The following is a 19,667-nucleotide window of genomic DNA, read 5'->3' as shown; positions in this document are numbered from 1 at the left end:
TAAGGAACATGCTAAAGGGAAAAAACATGCCGAAAGAATTTTGGGGAGAAGCTGTCTCACAACCACTTATTTGCTAAACAAATGCCCAACAATGAAGCTTGAAAATATCACACCGAAAGAAACATGGCCTGGATTTAAACTGAACATGAGTCACTTGAGAGTGTTTGGTTCGGTGGCATATCGACATGTGTCGAATCAACATAGAAAGAAACTTGATGACAAGGGAGAGCATTTGATACTTGTAGGGTATCACTTTACCGGTGGTTACAAGTTGTATGATGTAGTAAACATAAGAATCATGATTAGTAAAGACGTCGTTTTTGACAAAATAAAGGAGATGCAGCAACCTGTAACCGGTTACCAATATGTTGCAACTAGTTACATCAATGAAAAAGTATTCATGCAATGTTTAAAAGTGCATAAACATCTGTCGTTGAAGCCCAAATTGAAGAAAATGTAAAAAGAATGACAAGGAAAAGAGATTTGCCTGCAAGAATCCAAGATTGATATCTATTCCAAGATAACGAAGTTAATGACTATGGTGAGTTCGTCCATTTTGAACTCATGGCCAAATTTGAACCCGTTAAAACAGTAGAGGATTTTAGTGATCCAAAATGAATTTGTGCTATGAAGGAGGAGCTGAAATTGAGTGAGAAGAACAAGACTTGGGAGATAGTTGATTTGCCTCAAGAGAAAAAACCTATAGGTGTGAAATGAGTGTACAAGGTCAAAGCAAATCCCAAATGAGAGGTTGTGAAGCAAAAATCTAGGTTAGTACTTAGGAGTTTTTGCAAACGGAAGGAATAGACTTCGAGGAAGTATTCCCAGTGGTAGCAAGGATAGAGACCGTCCGATTGATTGTTGGGATTGCAAACAGTAACAACAGGTCCATTATTTAAATGGACGTCAAATGTGCATTTTTGAATGAACCGTTGGAATAGGAGGTATATGTGGAGCAGCCCCCTGGTTTCGTTGTGAAAAACCAAGAATCAAAGTTGTATAGGTCGAATAAGGCTTTGTACAGTTTGAAACAAGATCCAAGAGCTTGGATCAAGAAGATAAATGGTTTCTTAAAAGAGATAAACTTGAACAAATGCGTATCCAAACATGGTGTGAATGTGAAGAAGGATGCAAATGATGGATTGATAGTTCTGTCTCTACGTGGACGATTTGATGATTACGAGCAACAATGAAGGCTGCATTTTTGAGTTGAAGGCCGAAATGATGAAGGAATTTAAGATGACCGACCTAGGCCTCATGACATTCTTCCTTGCCATTGAGTTTCACAAGTTCAATAAGGGATTGCTCATGAACTAAGGAAGGTGTGCTCTTGAAATTTTGAAGAATTCTAAATGGAACATTGTAACATTGATATTACTCCTGCTGAACCAAAGTTACAACTGTCAAAGAATGAGCACGAGAAGGATGTTAATCTAACTAGGTATCAGAGGCTGATTGGATCTTTACGGTATTTGTGCAATACGAGACCAAATTTGGATTTTAGTGTCGAAATTATGAGCAAATTCATGGAGATACTGAAGATGTCTCACTTTGTAGCAGTCAAGAGGATCCTAAGATACATCAAAGGTTCTATTGGATGTGGAATTTTGTTTCCCACAACAGACAAGGGCATAAAGTATAATTTATTTTCATATACACATTCTAACTGGTGCAAAAATAAAGATGACAGAAAATCCACGGATGAATACATCTTTATGTTTAGAGAAACACCAATCTCATGGTTTTCAAAGAAGAAATCGGTAGTGGCGCTTTCTTCTTGTGAGGCCGAGTATATTGCAACTTCGTTGTGTGCGTGGCAAGCTGTAAGGTTGATGAATCTATTGAAGGAACTATTCAGTGAAGATGGAGAGATTGTAATGCTCATGGTTGACAATGTTTCCGCTATAAACCTTGCTAAGAATCCCATTACACATGAGAGAAACAAATATATTAAAATGAGACTTCACTACTTCAGAGAGCTTATTAGTGAAGGAAGATTGAGGTTGGCGTATTATAGAAATGAAGACTAAGTAGGCGACTTACTGACCTAAAGAGTGTCGATTAAAGTATTCAAGAGATTGAAGAAGCATATGGGCATGGAAGACTTGTAGCACATGAATTAAGGAGGTGTGTTGAGTAAAAGGTGTAATTCAAGTGTCTGTAACCAGTTACTGCGGGGTTGTAACCAGTTACAATTGAAACATAATTTATTCGTAACCGGTTACTGTGGGAACAAAATGAATTACCACACTACAACACTGAAACAATAGTATTTAGTAATCAATTATTACGGGAGCGTTTCAGTTACAGTTGTAGTTTTTTCCTGTTATTTTTAATATAAATATGTATATACTCCTTGAGCATCTCAATAATAGATGATCATCATTTTCACCCCCTCTCTCTCTCTCTCTCTCTAAAATTCGTGGTTGGTTGTTCCAACAAAAACCACAATTAAACTCAAAAGTTACAAATCAAATTTCAATGTAAAAATCACGTTTAAACTCAGAAATTACAAATTCTTATTTAGAGGCAAAATCAATTATGGTTTTAAAAAAAAATCAAATATCTCAAAAAAAATTCAAAATTAATTTTACAACTCTAAAATTATTTTTCCATCTTCCAAAAGTTAAACAACCGTATAGTTTGCCAAATTCAAAAGGACTTGGAGAATAAACACCAAATCTCACATGATTACAAAAAAAAATTAACTTTTTTTAATTGTTCTTTCTAATTAATATCATTTGCATCCCTCTAATTCAATATCTTTCACATATTTACAATAAATATAAACACACCAACTTATAATAAGAATATCTTAATAAAAATATTATTATCTCTTTTTTATTTATAATTTTTTGATTAATTCATAATTTGATCAATTAATACACGTCTTTTCCTTTCTATCTCACCCATCAAAACTAAACATATATAAAACTTAACTCTCTATCTTTAATTCTAAACACACTTATCGCACCGCAATTGCAACCCTCAATACTAAAGAATGTGAAACACTAAATAGAGTCAAAATAGTGCTACCACCGGTTTGACTTCATCCGTATTAGACATGCTTTATACGCCTGTGTTACAACTACAGTACTATACATATTTTATCTTATCTGTGATTTACGTACACACACTTACACATGGGTATGGTATGAGAAAGAATTGATACCTACCTTAACAACTAAACATTCTTACACAACAATTTCATTTCTCTTTCTCTTTCTCATATCAACCAAAACAAAAACCACAACACACAGTACTAGTACAAAACAAAAACAATAAATGTGACTAACGTTTGTTGGAAAGTGAAAAACATAAACCTAGAGAGAGAAACCAACAAAGACATTACTTTTCTAGAGAGAGAAACAAAGAAAAAGAAAAAGAAAAAAGAATCTCCATTCATTTCTTGCTTGTTTCTATATACAACACCTTTATCATTTCATTTTTTTTACCACCATTGGAGTCACCTTTACTCCACACACACACTTCACTCTCTCTATCTCCTCATTTTCCTTTTGACTTTAGATTAATCAACACTCTTTCATTCAAAAGGTGCTTTTCCCTTTCCCTTTTCAATTTAATTCATCAATTATTATTATTGTTACCACTTTTTTCACTCTCTTAAACTCATCTCTTTCTTGCTACATTTCACTATCATTGAGGATCTGGTTTTGGTCATTCATTTCACTCTTCTTGTTTTCATTGCTTAGAACAAGCTATGGCTGGAGGAGGAGCTCCAGCTCCTAAATCAGATGAACCACAACCTCATCCACCAAAGGATCAACTTCCCAACATTTCTTACTGCATTACTAGTCCACCTCCATGGCGTTAGTTTCTTTTTATTTTTCTCCTTTTTTTAAGCTTTATGTATAAAAAATTATACTTGTGGAAAATTTTATATTCTCCACTTTTAGTTCAGGAAAATTAGTTTATTAAACTAAGTAGCAAGAACTAACTTTTGTGATGTCAATTTGTTCCTACTTTGGAATATTTTGTTTGGTTTGGATTTGGTTTCATACTTTATGATTTTTCTGTTGTAATTAATTCAGCATTGATTCTAATTTCTAAAGTTGTTCTGAGTTTTTTTCCAGATCTAGATTGGAAATAGTTTGATTGCTACTTTTAAATTTGATCCTTGAGGGTGTAAAGTATAAAGTCAAGAATTTGTGGTTGAATAATGTCATAAAGGGATTTTTAGTTATTGGAATATTTGATTAATTTGAATGACATATTCCTTAATTATTTGTAGTTTGTGTTGAGAATTTTAAGAATCTTCTATTATGCCTAATCTTTTTCTTAAGACTGATTGATTCAGTTTGCTTTTTTTATGTTTATTTTTTTTGGTTAATCTGATAATGACAAGTTTGGGGATATTCTGAATTTGTGATGCAGCTGAGGCTATACTTCTCGGTTTTCAACATTTTCTAGTGATGCTTGGCACAACTGTGCTCATTCCAACTGCTCTTGTTCCTCAGATGGGAGGTGGAAATGTAAGGACTAACAAATTATGATTCGGAAGAGGAATGTTATGAAAATCCGGCTAAAATAAGCTGTATTGAAAAATATTTTGTTTGTTGTTTGCAGGCGGAGAAGGCTAGAGTTATTGAAACTCTACTTTTTGTTGCTGGTATTAATACGTTGGTGCAAACTCTCTTTGGAAGTCGACTACCTGCAGTAATTGGAGGGTCTTATACATATGTGGCTACCACAATCTCGATTATTCTAGCTGGTCGATTCAGTGGTGAACCAGATCCAGTAGAGGTATTGTTAGAAGAGCAAACTATACTAAATAATGCATGGTTGATGTGCTTACTATATTACAGACTTTGTACTCAAGTGACATTTTAAACCTAAATAGAGACTGTGATTTGCAATCATGTTGCATACTAGATTTGTATTGTGCCTCTAAAAGCTAACACTCGCTCACTGCATAACTTTAAGAAGATAATTTGATTGGAACTGCTTGGTAACTTTTTTTTGGCTTTATTTGAAATCAATTCAGAAATTCAAGAAGATAATGAGGGCAGTTCAGGGTGCTCTTATTGTTGCTTCAACTCTTCAGATAGTACTAGGCTTTAGTGGCCTTTGGCGTAATGTTGCAAGGTTGGTCTCACATTCTTACTACCAAGCCATAACATTTTTGGTTTGAGTGGTTGGTGCAATTAGATTTGGATCAGCCAAATGTTCTGATACAATACAAGTTTGATTTTTTCTGCAGGTTCTTGAGTCCACTTTCAGCAGTTCCGTTAGTTTCACTTGTTGGTTTTGGGTTGTACGAGTTAGGTTTTCCTGGGGTAAGCTTTCTACTACATGCTTACACTGGTCATGTTTAACAATAATTGACTAAAATTTCAACATTGATGGTTCTGTTGCGTGTAGGTTGCTAAATGTGTCGAAATTGGACTGCCAGAGCTTATATTGCTAGTATTTGTTTCACAGGTAGAGTTCCTTCGAGTTGTATACACCTAGTGTCTTTTCATATTCCGTTCATTTTTTTACACTTGTCATGCAGTATTATGGTTTCTATAAACATATGTTTTTAAACTTCTTTACACTTGTCATGCAGTATGTGCCCCACGTGTTACATTCGGGGAAAAATATCTTTGACCGTTTTGCCGTTTTATTTACCATTGTAATTGTGTGGATATATGCTCATCTACTCACCGTTGGAGGGGCCTATAACGGTGCTCCACCGAAAACTCAGTCATCCTGCCGCACTGATCGTGCTGGACTTATAGATGCCGCTCCTTGGTTAGTTGTGTGACTTTATTAAATTTGATCATTAACAGCATTTTGTCTATTGCAACCGTGTACACCCCTTTAGTTTTACGAAGCATTTATACTGAAGTGTATACTTGTAAAATTTATCACTCTTAGCGGGAATCTACTTTCTAGGCTTAGTTTTGTCAGTTAAAATTATCGAGAATAATTTCTCTTGTATTTTGATTTTGCAGGATCAGAGTTCCCTACCCCTTTCAATGGGGAGCACCTACATTTGATGCAGGTGAAGCATTTGCCATGATGATGGCATCTTTTGTTGCTCTTGTAGAGGTAACTTCTGTTTTAAGATATTCTCTTTTTTAATTGGTGTAAGGATTGGTTTCTGTTTAATTGTTATTCTTGAAGAAATTATTCTTAAATTGTACATTCCGTTGTTATTTTTTTTCGCAACTATGGGGTATTTTATCAGTGCAACGAAGCTTACTTATGTTGAAGTTAAATTAAGTTATATACTCGTGTGTTTCTTTCGGTTCACAGTCTACCGGAGCTTTCATTGCCGTATATAGGTATGCAAGTGCAACGCCATTACCACCTTCTATTCTTAGTCGAGGTATCGGTTGGCAGGTACGGACACAACTAAATCTTGCTTTTATAAATGATAATTGTAATAATGGTAAAATCTCTTAATTGATTTGATATTAAATGATGATTTTTCACCAAGCAATCAAGTAGAACTTTCAATTTCAAGTATAATTCCTCACGCGTGTTTTTTATGTTTGCTAGGGAGTTGGCATTCTGTTATCAGGATTGTTTGGAACAATTACCGGATCGTCCGTGTCTGTGTAAGACTGAAATTATTCTGTTTGTATTATTTAGTAAGAGCAAGCAAACACTAGTAGAAATGAAAGTGATTTATTTTGTTTTCTATACAGAGAAAACGCAGGTCTTTTGGCTTTGACGCGTGTTGGCAGTAGAAGAGTTGTGCAGATATCTGCCGGATTCATGATTTTCTTTTCAATTCTCGGTGAGTGAATTAAGTGCGATAAGTTTGCAATTTCATAAAACAATTCCTAAAACTTCTTTCATCATTATGTAGGAAAATTCGGAGCAGTTTTCGCCTCTATCCCACCTTCAATTATTGCTGCACTGTACTGCTTATTCTTTGCTTATGTTGGTATGTTTGATTTACGACAAACTCAAACATGCACGTATTCTTTTATTTACTATGATACTTAAAAAGAAACATCGTATAATATTTCCATTTTCATTCATGATTTGTAGGTGCTGGAGGTCTTAGTTTTCTTCAGTTCTGCAACCTTAACAGTTTTAGAACAAAGTTCATATTAGGCTTCTCAATATTCTTGGGCCTGTCTATACCACAGTACTTCAACGAGTATACAGCAATCAACGGTTTCGGTCCGGTCCACACCGGCGGAAGATGGGTATAAATAACATCTATATAATATTCTACACTGTCAATGATATATCAAATTTAAACTCATGATTTTTCTATGTATATGACAGTTCAACGATATAATCAACGTTCCGTTCCAATCAAAAGCATTTGTAGCTGGTGTTGTGGCGTATTTCCTCGACAACACTTTACATAAGAACGAATCGTCTATTAGAAAGGACAGAGGAAAACATTGGTGGGACAAGTACAAGTCATTCAAGGGTGACTCAAGAAGTGAGGAGTTCTATTCACTGCCTTTTAATCTGAACAAGTATTTTCCATCTGTTTAAATGTGCAGCAGCAAAAGAGGTCAATGATAAGGAGGATTTATCTTCAGCAGATATAAGGTCTAATATCAGATTTAATCTTATTACACGCTATATATATAGCCATCATATGAGTAGTTTCCTTTCCTCCACTCTATTATAGCATTTTGTATTACATTTATTTTCTTGCCCTTGTTTATGTAAATTCTGAACAAGAAAGTGGATTGACTTAGTAAATGTGCATGCTTCACTTCTGATTTCTTTGAATTTTCCACCTATCATGCAATGTATTTTCTACTGTAGTATTTATTTTCCACCTATCCCAAAGAACACACTCTTTCAAAATTTTCCAGGTGATGAGAAATTTGGACTTCCCTATTTTCAGATAACTCTTTAGTAATTTTAGAGACTTTTAAATTCTTTTAAAATTAAATCTACACACTTATCAATCACATGTATCCAACTATATCATATTTAAATTTTAAAAATATTTTAATGATTGGATACATATATCGTATTTAAATTTTTAAAATATTTTAATGATTTAACAATTTATTATGTTTTCTTTGGACAACAGTGTAACACTTGGATATCCATTGCACTCTTATATTAACTCCATTTCTGTTCCAAAGCATAGATAATATAACTTACATTTTTAGGGATTTTCTTATTTCGTCTCATGGAAAAAAAGAAAAACACTGTAATTTTTAAAATATCTTTTAAAAATTAAAAACATATTTTTAGTGCGTACCTTTTTTAGTATTTATATAAAACCAGAAATACACTTCTGGTATGAAATCAGAAATGAATTTCCGGTTCCTAATGGTGACAAAGATGCTTTTTTGGTTCTATTCATTACCGCCGCAACACTCCTCGAGTGTATGCTTTTCTGCAATGTACCTACATAAATATTCACATAAGTGCATGTAGTTCTGATTCAATATCCATTTCCACATATAACTAATCTATGAACTTAGTGGTTTAATTCAGTTTAGTATTAGTTAATTAACAGTTTTGTTTTGGCGTTAGAGCACAGAAAAAACTAGCTTATATATGACTAGGGGTGGGAATAGGCTAGGCTAGGCTTTATAAGGCCTGGGCCTGGCCTACGATAAACTTACAAGGCCTGAGCCTGGCCTATGGCCTACTATAGGCTCGTTTTTTCAACCTGACCTGGCCTTTTTAAAAGTCTGGTCTGGCCTGAAAGCCTATTTAAAAGCCTCTTTCTTATTAATGTTTTCAATTAATTCATATTACTTAAGAAGCCTTATAGGTCGCATATATATGAACATTTAGACCGACCTATTTAGTATTTTTTCTAATATATATGCATATATAGACCAATCTATTTAACATTTTTTCTAATATATATGCATGTATAGGCCAACCTATTTAGACTAATTTTAATATATATGAAAATATAGGCCGGCCTATAAGGCTTTATAGGCTTTTTTAATAGCCTAGGCCTGACCTATTTTATTAAATAGGCTTTTAAAAAAGCCTAAGCCTGACCTTTTTATCAAATAGGCCTGGTCTGGTCTGGCCTTAAGTAGGCTAGGCTATAGGCCCCTGTAGGCCGGCCTGGCCTATTCCCACCCCTATATATGACCAATATCTGGAAGTACATTTTAAATTGTGTAGAAACGGAAATACATTCTCGGTTTTATACCGGAAGTGCATTTCTGGAACGAATCAAAAAAAGAATAAATTATATGTGTGGATGCGAATTGAAAATATACTTATGGTTTTTAGGGTATTTTTATAATTTCGCGTGGTGTGTTGGAAAGTATGGTGTAGAATAAGAAATCTCCTAATTTTGTCTTCTTTACGAAATAGCCTTATTGGCCATTTTATTGGGTTTAATCATTTGTTTTTTTAAGGAGAATTTTACTTGCCACCCTCTAAATTATACCTAACACCCCCATTTTTTATTATTCCAGAAATGTTCTTGGTGAAGGGGGAATAATGTTTCCGAACAAAATTTTCGATACAGACTAAATTTTCGGACGTTAATATTTCCGGTACATTAATATTTTCGGTAGTGCATTTGAAATTCTAGGTATTGGTAAATTTTTACCGGAAATTTCAATTTACCACTGAGTACCAAAATTTTAGTGGTATACTGAAATTTCCGGTAGTGTAGTCATTTGGAATTTTTCAACAATCAGGATTTTGCCGACATATTTGGAGAGTTGTGATTGCACCGACAATTTTGTGTGGTCTAGAATGAATCGCCATTTGTATAAATAGGGGCATATGTTATAGAAAAATACATCTAAAAAATGTCTCCTCAATTTTTGATCAAGGCGGAAGTGTATTTCAATGGAAACAACCCTCCGATTGAATTCAAGCTTCCAGATGGCGCCACATCTCTCGGCGATTTGAATAACAAGTTGAATGAATTAGAGTCTGATACTGATAACAGGAGTGTGAGGAAGGTCGAGTTTCATGAAGATTGGTTTAATAGTAATGGAAGGGTAAAATACAACTTGATTGAGTTGAAGACTGACGAAGAAGTCAAGGCCATGTGAAAATCATTTCGTCTTAAGATAACTAAAAGTCTGATCGAGTTGGATGCGCAGATAACAAGATTTGTCAACGACATAATAAAGATGTTGAAACATCCATAATCATCTGGTAGTACCTAAGTTTTCATGTTTAGTGTTTTTTAATTTATGTTTGTTGTATTGTTTTATGCTGTGTTCATCTTTGAATCATGTAATCCCCAAAATATTATGCAATAATTAAGTACGGTGATAAGAAGTCTGTGTCATAAAATATACATATACACATGCAAAATATAGTACGCCTACATAGCCCCCATACGGGATATGTCAGTTATCCTAAATAATCCTGTAAAAATTTCACCATTTGATTTACCAAACCCGTGAGATTACTGCAAGAACAACAATCAACTGGAGGCGACTATCCTCGTCCCCTACGGGAGGTAGAGGTGGTTGTGGCGGCACGTCGTCTTATCAGAAGACCTTGCAGTCGGTGGTATGAGGCGAGGGTGTGGTATACTATGATACCACTCCAAGTAACCATCCTCGTACTATGAAGGATACTGTACCGAAACTGCGCTAGCTCGAATCTCACGGGCAGAGTTGATGACGCGGCTCTGAAGCCATTTGTCAATCTCACCAACTGGAACTTCAGGTATTAGACGAGGGATGCACTAGACAAAACTAAACTATCACAGACACCTCTCAAGCAGGTGTCTAGCCACATGGTTTTCCCATCTCATATGCCCTGAATACAATGTTGCAACGTTAAACGGGCGATGGAGACGGTGTCAAGTATGGTGTCCAGACGACATCATCTACTGCCAAAGCATCAAGCCTCATCCTGTACTCCATAACACTAACATAAACTGCATGTCTGCCCTTCCATCTCCTCGCTAGTGGAGCACTCGTTGGGACACAATGCAGTCTCCTATCACAGATGCGTGGGAAATTCCCGTATATCCAACAATGAAGAATAAAAAATGATTAACATGACATCCAATAACAAAGTAAAAATCAAAAAAAGAAATGTTAGTATACTTGTAATAGGCTCAAATAACCAGCTAGATGTCTAGTCTCATGCAGAGAAGTAACTCCAAGTGACGTGTATAGCTTAGTCAATGCTGCCACTCTCCAAACCCAGTTTGGAGTATGTAGGCTACTGAACCTCCAAAGGTAGAGAACACCTATATAAACACCTGACTTGTCCGCAAAGAGAGTACATGCCATTAAATGTTGCATGTACGCCATAGCGAAACCTCATGCCTTTATGCCGCCACAAGCTTATCATACCTATCCCTCAGCCAAGACATCCTAAGATGCAAGCCTTTGTTAAAGGAAAACTCCTCAAGCATCACACCTCTATCATCCTCCAGATCCTCTACAACCGGTGCTAGCGTCGTCCCCTAGTTAATATGAGGACCAGTGAAGAATGTACCAGCGATGGGAATATGAAACAACGATGAGACATCAACTAATGTAATAGTCATCTCCTTATAAATCGAGCCATAATGAAAAATTTGTAATAAAAAAATATGAAAAATAACTTTTTCACCCCCTGCCATATAGGCGATATTTGAAAAATTCCCCTGTAAAAAAAAAGTTGCATTGATAGCACTAACTTTTCCAAAATATTTTAATTTTAACCTTAAGAAGGACACATCATCAAAAAAAGATGTGTCTTGCTTAAGGTTAAAATTAAAATATTTTGGAAAAGTTAGGGAAATCCATGCAACTTTTTTTTACGGGGAGGGGGTTTTCAAATATCGCCTATATGGCAGGGGGCGAAAGAGCGATTTTCCCTAAAAAAAAAACATATTTGCCTCGGCCTGCCATATACGGAATGCGACATGGTCAACATATCCTGTGAGCACGTACCTGTCAGTAGGTCCTCTTGGAAAGGCTCCTTAAGTGTGAAATGATGGATCTGTAGATGCATGTGTCGTGGTGTCTGTATCAGTAGGAAAAACCTCATCAACCATCGCAGGAGCCTCCTCAACAACACCCTCCATAACGGGTATCTTCTCCTCCACACCGGGTTCCTGCTTCTCCACAGTTGATTCCTCTATAGCGGGTACATGCACAACTGACTCCCCTACAGGTACCTAGTCATCCATGAACATATGTACATGTGCCTCCTCCGTAGTAGCAACTATAGGAGCCCAGTGTCGAGGTGTGCGAAACTGCGCCCGTAGCTGGGAAGCCTCTGTCTCGTCCCTCCGAGCTTGAGATTTCTCTCTATCTACAAGTCTGCCCAGAACGGAAGCATCTTTACCCCTGGTCCTCCTTGAAACAAATAAATAAGGCAAAAAAAGTTAGTTAAAAATAAACTACTTAAAATTTCACAATTTTCGGTATTTTTTCAAAAAAATTGAACTATCTGAGTGTAGTCAACCCAATCGAGAAAATAACCCTATCCAATGTAAAGGAGTCTAGCCACTGATGGACATGACGGAAGCAAATGAGCCCCTAATCACAAAAATTATCCAAGGAGGTACGCATTGGATGAAAAATATCAAATAATAATTTAATAAAAGGCTTTAAGACTTGTACTCACCATACATGTGGAAGACCCTTACATACGCCCATGACCCTGAATGAAGTTGGGAATGGGCAATCTTCAAATGTTTAAGGACGACTATCTCAAATTTGGAAAAGGGGATTCGATGTTCTATCCTTGTAAACAAGCATTTATAGAACAAGATCATGCAATCATCAAAAGAGTTGCATATCCTCTTCTCTCATAATACTAGAAGGACTGGCCACTCTGAAGGATCGCCAACCAAAATGTTAGCATCACCAAGGGTTGCATTACTTCTTAATTTCAAGAGAATAACCGCTATCTTTACACCCACAGAGTCAGACATTAACATATTCTATCGGGCCCAAAGATTCAAGTGTTATAACACCTCAAATTCGCTAGGCTCACGACCTTCAGTCCGTAAAAGGAGTTGAATAAAATCTTTAGCATGTTCCTTCCTTAGTAAATTGGTTTGTACCTCCTCTTCTGAAAGAATAGGATAAGGGCATTAGGACCTCAATGCGATTTATTCCTCTGCCTACATTTGTTATAAGGGTGTCTACCAAACCAGAAGAAGAAATTTCTCCCTCTAGGGAAGCCTTAAACATCCATTTTGACGCAAAATCGTCGGATATGGATATAATTTCGGGCCTCACTCATCACTATTATGGGTAAGATGAAAAGGACCAAGGGATGACCCAGATGAAATTTCCACTTCAGAATCACTCACTATATCGACAATGTTATCTCTCATTCTAACTAAAAAGCAGAAAATGCTAAAAGTAAAACTTGAGGAGAATGATACTTGGTTAAAGGAGACTGTTTAAGCAAGAGGAATAAACAGACAAAATCTTTAAGCAAAGACTATGAATCATTTATAGTGATGTTCTCATGCAAAAAGATTGATGAAATTTCTCTAGAAAGGTAACTAAAAGTTTTAAAGCTAAAAGGTTGTGAAAACATCCCACATATTTAGTTATGTTGTTACATTGATTGGTTGCTTTAGGTAAAACAAAATGGGCAATACAAGATGTAAGTTGTGAAGAGGTATCATGTGGGACAAGATGTTCCAGTATGTGTGAAACATATGACCTCAGTCTGTAAGCCTGATATCGTGAGTAAATATGAGCGTGATTTTTTTTATTCCAATAAGTTTGTTAATCTAAATCAGTTTAGAAAATATTTTATTAAATAATAATCCATAAATGTTGAAGAAGATTTAATTGTATGTGATTTTATTAAAAATATTTGGATTTGGTTTAAATAAGAAGAATTGATTTGATTAGATTTGCAAGGATGAAAATATTTATTTGAATTTGCTTTGAAGAAGGATTTGGTTCAGATTTATCATATCCAATATTTTTTAGATATTGATATGCAAAGATATTGTTTTAAGATTTATATTCCATGAAGAGATCTTATTGGATTTGTTTTTAATTACAAGATTTGGATTTACACTTATTGATAAAATCTTTAATCTCTATTAAAGATGATTTAAAGTGTGATTCAATTTTTGCAAGAGATTTATTCTTAATTCTTTACTTGAGAAGTTGGAATTATGTTTTATATAAAGTAAAGATTTTATTTGATTTGTTCAAGATTCAAAATTTTGTTACTTGGATAAATGTCATGCAAAATGTTCCAACAATTTGTGAGGCAACTGTCTTGGACTATTACTTTGTGAGCAAGATAAATTGAAGTATATCTTGTCCTTTTAAGACTTATTTCCTTTTCTGTTATATCATAGATATAAGTGTGATAGCTTGAGTTTGGATTTGGAAAATATCTTATTTTAGCATGCTTGCATGTGGAATGCTTAATTTGTATAAATCAAGGATCTCAATCTTCCTAATAAAGACTTGATTGATCATGTATGTTTTTGGAGGATGTGATCTGAATCAAAACAACAAGAATAATCAAGAGATTCGAATTTATTCAAAGTGGTCAATCAAGATTGGAAATTATCATTAGTGAATATTGATCTCATGTACTTTTTGAAGTCCAACCAAAATTCATGATGGGCTTTTGGAACTGGACTTTTGTGGTTATATAAGGAGCTCACATCCTTTTTGAAGACCTAAAACTTCAGAGAAAAATCTACTCCATATGAGAGTTTTAGTTGAGTATTATCTTTGGATTTTTATTGTAATATTATATTCCTAGTTACTAATTCTATAAGCTAGAAAACATAGTATTTGTGTATGTTTTAGTTTTTCTATCTTTTCAATCATATTATAATTGTCTAAATAAAAGGAGAGTGTTTGAGTGAAAGTGAGAGGAGTCTCTTATTCAGGGGGATCATGAACAAAGCTTCACTGGTAGTATTGGGAAAGTGGCCTTGAACATGGAAAGTTCAGAGTAAGCCCATTTGTGCTTCTGATTATTAAGAGTTGAGTAGTTATATAGGGAGTCCTGAATAGAAATACACGAGTAATATTAGGAAGAGGGGCACTGAAAAAAGGTTGTTAATCTAATACACTTTGTACTAATACCATTGAGAGTGGATTTCCTTTCTTGGGTTAGAATCCCCCGAGACGTAGGTGGCGTTGCACCGAACTGGATTAACAATACAATGTGTTCTTTATTGTGATATGATTTATTTTCTATTATCTGTCAAATCTGGTATAAGATGTTGACCACTTTGTCAAAGACATTGTGTCCAACATATGTCTTGCAAATAATAGAATTTCAATTGGCATCAGAGTAGACACCCTGTTTTGTTTGGGTGTGTTCCAAGATTCTTATACTGTTCAAGCTAAATAATTTCAAAGAAGGAGGAGAAATTCATCTACCAAAGATTATTTAAGGTATTAAGAATCCTCCAAAGAATAGAGCTAGAGAGAATTATGAAGGTTTTGAAGACAAAGTAGATTATGACACTGAAGAAAATCCCAGGCTTTCTAAGTGATAAGTGCCAAAATGTCGATATTTTGAGTATGTAAATAGTGGCACTTATCGATACTTTTGTTAATACCGCTTGAATAATTCCCCGTTTTGTGTATAAATACGTATACTTTGTGAATAGTTGTATTTTCATATACTTTTATACCATTTGATAGTTTTTTCTTTGTTTTTATAGGTATTCATGCATATTGGAGCCTTGAGGAATAAAGTGTCAAAGGCACGGCTTCGATTTCGCAGTTTTGGTGCAAGCCCGCTTAGCCACCATCAAGCGGACTTCCAAAGACTCAAAATAAGGATGACCAAAATCATCATTTTGGTTTCCATTCATTCATTATTGGATAGAGCATTGAATAAGCTTTCCAACACTTCGAACCGGGCGCAATTCGGAGTTACGGTTCTCGAGTTATGGCGAAAACAAAATCTGATTTTTAGCAGACTCCGCTAAGCGGAGGGGGTCCGCTGAGCGGAGCTCCAGCAGAGCAAATCAGCGTATGGAAGCAATTTTGAGTCCGCTGAGCGGAGGGGGTCCGCTAAGCGGACCTGCTAAGACAGCAGCTCGTTAAAAGGGGCCAAAATCACATTTTTAGGTAATAGGTTGGGTATTTTTGAGTCCCAACACCATCAACTTCATTCTTAGATCAAAATTAGCTTAGAAAACAACTTCGGAGGTTGCATAAGGATGATCGGGGGTGGATTGAGCGTCGAACGGAGCTGACAAACCGGGAGATTTTCGGTTCATTTCTCTTCTTCTTTGTGTATTTCTCTTTGGTTGGGTTTTGTTTGTATAGTTACTCGAATCTTATGTATATTTACCGATTATAATGTTATATTTAACTTGCTTTACGAATCTGTGTTGATGTTATCCTGGATTTTTGCTCTATGCTGGGGATTTGGGGTGCTTTAGAGATAAACTTCTTGAATCCTTATCTAGGATGATAATCTGTTGGTTCTGAACTCTAGAGATAGATTTAGAGCTAGCATTCACTGTGGGTATCTGTACTTAATGCTTTTGTGTTTGAGCGGCGCGCGAGAGATCGCCGACGCGAGAACACGAATGTTCTCGTGACTTCGCGTTAGAGATAACCTTAGTTGTGAGATGATCTTGTTTGTGCTCCAGAGATGGACGCTTATGTGAGAGATACGTGATGACATAGATGAGTATCGTAGGTTGAGTATAACGGGTTGGTAAGTGTATATTTGTGAAGAGTGAATATATTTACATTCCTGATAAGTTCTTTCTCTTCTAAGAATGTGTTTATTCTTTTCCTGTCTATATCTTTGTTTACTTTTTTCTCATTCAATCCAAAGTTCGAAACCGTAGAAACTGTTGAATGGCATCTCTCCATCTCTGAGGACGATAATTCCCGGATTAATATTTCCAAATCTTTTTTGTTGCTTGCCCTATACTGCATTCAACACTAAGATCTTTAGTAAAGTCATGAGAAAACTATAAATGAGATCTGGTAATAATGTCTCTACAAATGTTCAAGATAATTAGCAACACAACTTCAATAGGCGTACAATTCAACATAAAGGAAAAGATGGTCAAAGACAAAATCTCAACTATTATTACAGAGACAAAGGGATCCAATGTCTTAAATGCAAAGATTTTGGACATATTTAAGTTGAAAGCTCAAGCCTTCCATGGATAAAAATAAAAATCTACCATGTCACCAAGGTTAAGATAAATGAAGAAGGGGGATCAGATCAAGCAAACAATGGTGTGAATTTCAATGACATGAAAAAGGTGATACATCTGGTGAGCCATCAAATTTAAAGGATATGTGTATTACTCCTATTCAAAAAACATAATGCCTAATGCCAGGTAACATGTTTCAATATTTGGTCAAACATGATTACCAATGCACTAAGTTTGTCTCCTCTATTCCATCATACTTTTGTAAGTTGTATGATAGAAAATCACATCATCAACATATATATCCTCGGTGGAAATAGAAGTCTCAAAGGTAACATCAAAAAATTTGGTGTGGCAGCCTAATATTCTTTCTTATATTGCTTGTACCATCCATAAGGTATTTTCTTGTGAAGATTGTTATTTTGATTGTAATTGTACTAGACACTTACTAGGAGAAATAAACTATGTTACATTTGGTGATAACACTATTAGAAATAAATGCGTTGGAGGGAAGATGAATGATGCCAACACTGTAGTTCCGAATGTTGAAGAACATGTTCCAGACGTCATGGATGACAATTTAGATACAAAAACTAAGCTATGTCACAAAAAGCATGAGATTATGAGGAACTTAGTTGTAGATAAAGTTGTTCTCCGTATGTCTGATCTCAGAGTTGAAGATGATAAAATTTAGGACATTTGTCAAGTTGGGAAGTAAACCAATATGTCATATAACATGTTTCAACATCTTACCTGTGTTTCTAAATTACCACTTATGGACTTTATGAGACTCATGCAAGGAGTTCTCATTGAAGGGGAGGCTGAAGATCGGGTCGGAGGTCCTCCCAACATTGGATAACCAATGGTGGTTCAGAAGAAGAAGCTAAAGAAGATTAGTGATTATGGCAAAATTCTTCCAATTGAGGTTCCTTATCATATTTTTGGAATTTTCACTATTAAAAACATGATATTGTGTTTGGTGAAGCTGAAATTAGTGTTCCTCTTAGTTTGTTGAATTTTACTTATAGGTTGTATGTCAGGAAACATGTCCCATACATTGTTCCCCAAAATATTTCATATTTTGACAAGTCTGATCTGACTGCTAATGAGAACGTTCGCGATGTCCCACTCATGTATGAGCTTGCAAGAGACCATCATCCCATTCAAAATATTGTTGCTGATGAGACCCATGAAACCAATCTGGGAATCAATGTTGATAAATATGTGTCAGACATCCTAACTGACATGTTGGAGATAGAGTCTCAAATTCATAAGGAGAATGATGATGTAACCCCTGAGAATAATTATGTGAGTAATGATGATCATGTCCATGAAGATGTAGAGGTTGATATTGTTGTAGCCCATGTTGATGTTGTTAATAACAATAGTAAGAAAAGAAAATCTGCATAAAAAAGAAAGTAGGCTCATGCAGTAAAAGATGTAAAGGGAAATGTTACTAGAAAGAAGGCACAACTTGAAGCACAAGTGTCATACCCCAAAATTTGCCCACACTTTTCAAAAATTCAAAACAACTTCAAAAATTTGATTTTATAAAATCTCGGGTTCATTTACGTTGACATCCTGAATTTTATAAATATTCGATTTAAAGTCTATTTTTAAAATATAATAGTTTACTCTTAAAATGTTATATTTTAATAAATAGAAAAATGTTTGCCTATGCTTCATACACTTTCAATTGGCTTTTTATTTCAAATAAATAACATAGCACAATTGGTAAGGAAGTAAGGCTTGCAAACAGAATGACACGGGTTCAATTCCTGCTTGGTACATTTTTATGTTTTTTTAACTATTTTTTTAATCTTTTTTTGCACCTGGACGTATCTGGATTGGATATTTTCCTTTTTAGGACTATTTTTTTTTATCTTTTTTTGCACCTGGACGTATCTGGATTGGATATTTTCCTTTTTAGGATTGTTTTGACCTAATTTCCTGTCTATAAAAGGGCATCTCTACACCCTCTTTTTTCATCAACAACTTTTCTAACCCTGATCAACAACAATTAACCAACTATTTTTACAAACTTTTTCCCATACGCTTTTCAATTTCTTTTCAAAGGTTTTCAAATTTCTTTTAGTTTTGGCAAAATGATGACAGCTGAGGCCTCCCTCTTTTCAAAATGTTTTTTTCTCTTTTAATTTCATATGCTTCAAAATCTTTGTTTTTGACCGATAATTTTATATGAGGCCTCCAATTTTATTTTCAATCCGTTAATCTTTTCCGTTTTAATGTTAAACTTGTTTTTACCAAATGATGATTCACTCATGGTATTTTGTTTAAAATACTGACAAAAATTCATTCGCTCTTTTTATTTTCAATTTATTTGTCGTTAAACTATACGACGTCAAACTGATGTATTCTTGGTTTATTATATTTCTTGTGGCGATAACAATTTTCAAATTTTGTTTATGAACTTTCGTTCTATCCACTAACAAACTACTAACATTTATCTCAGTTTTCAATCAAATTCAACATGAAGCAGTAAATGCATTTTGCATAACAATTAACCACATATGTTATACATTTACTAATATTTTCAATCACAAACCCAAATCTGACACTGTATCTTGTTCTATTAGAATTATAATCTCTTGCAGCATTTCAAATGGAAACAAGGTATATCAGACAAAAGAACAATATA

At 34.9% G+C, this 19,667-nt stretch overlaps 2 protein-coding genes across 2 annotated transcripts; both read left to right on the top strand.

Annotated features, from left to right (window-relative positions):
* The first annotated feature begins 1,352 nt into the window (after window positions 1-1,352).
* On the top strand, window positions 1,353-2,030 carry LOC131658245 (secreted RxLR effector protein 161-like). Its single transcript, XM_058927560.1, has one exon. It carries the CDS (start codon window positions 1,353-1,355, stop codon window positions 2,028-2,030), a length of 678 nt encoding a protein of 225 aa, XP_058783543.1.
* A 1,301-nt stretch (window positions 2,031-3,331) lies between these two features.
* On the top strand, window positions 3,332-7,704 carry LOC131661748 (nucleobase-ascorbate transporter 6). Its single transcript, XM_058931360.1, has 15 exons — window positions 3,332-3,555; window positions 3,714-3,830; window positions 4,396-4,493; window positions 4,588-4,764; window positions 5,006-5,106; window positions 5,222-5,297; window positions 5,383-5,442; window positions 5,570-5,754; window positions 5,958-6,054; window positions 6,262-6,348; window positions 6,508-6,566; window positions 6,657-6,748; window positions 6,821-6,898; window positions 7,006-7,166; window positions 7,249-7,704. Exons 2-15 carry the CDS (start codon window positions 3,722-3,724, stop codon window positions 7,465-7,467), a joined length of 1,599 nt encoding a protein of 532 aa, XP_058787343.1. The 5' UTR covers window positions 3,332-3,555; window positions 3,714-3,721; the 3' UTR covers window positions 7,468-7,704.
* Window positions 7,705-19,667: the final 11,963 nt, after the last annotated feature.

Source organism: Vicia villosa, linkage group LG3 (genome assembly GCF_029867415.1).
Source record: "Vicia villosa cultivar HV-30 ecotype Madison, WI linkage group LG3, Vvil1.0, whole genome shotgun sequence".
Lineage (NCBI taxonomy): Eukaryota > Viridiplantae > Streptophyta > Magnoliopsida > Fabales > Fabaceae > Vicia > Vicia villosa.
This window is presented reverse-complemented; position numbering and strand designations above follow the sequence as displayed.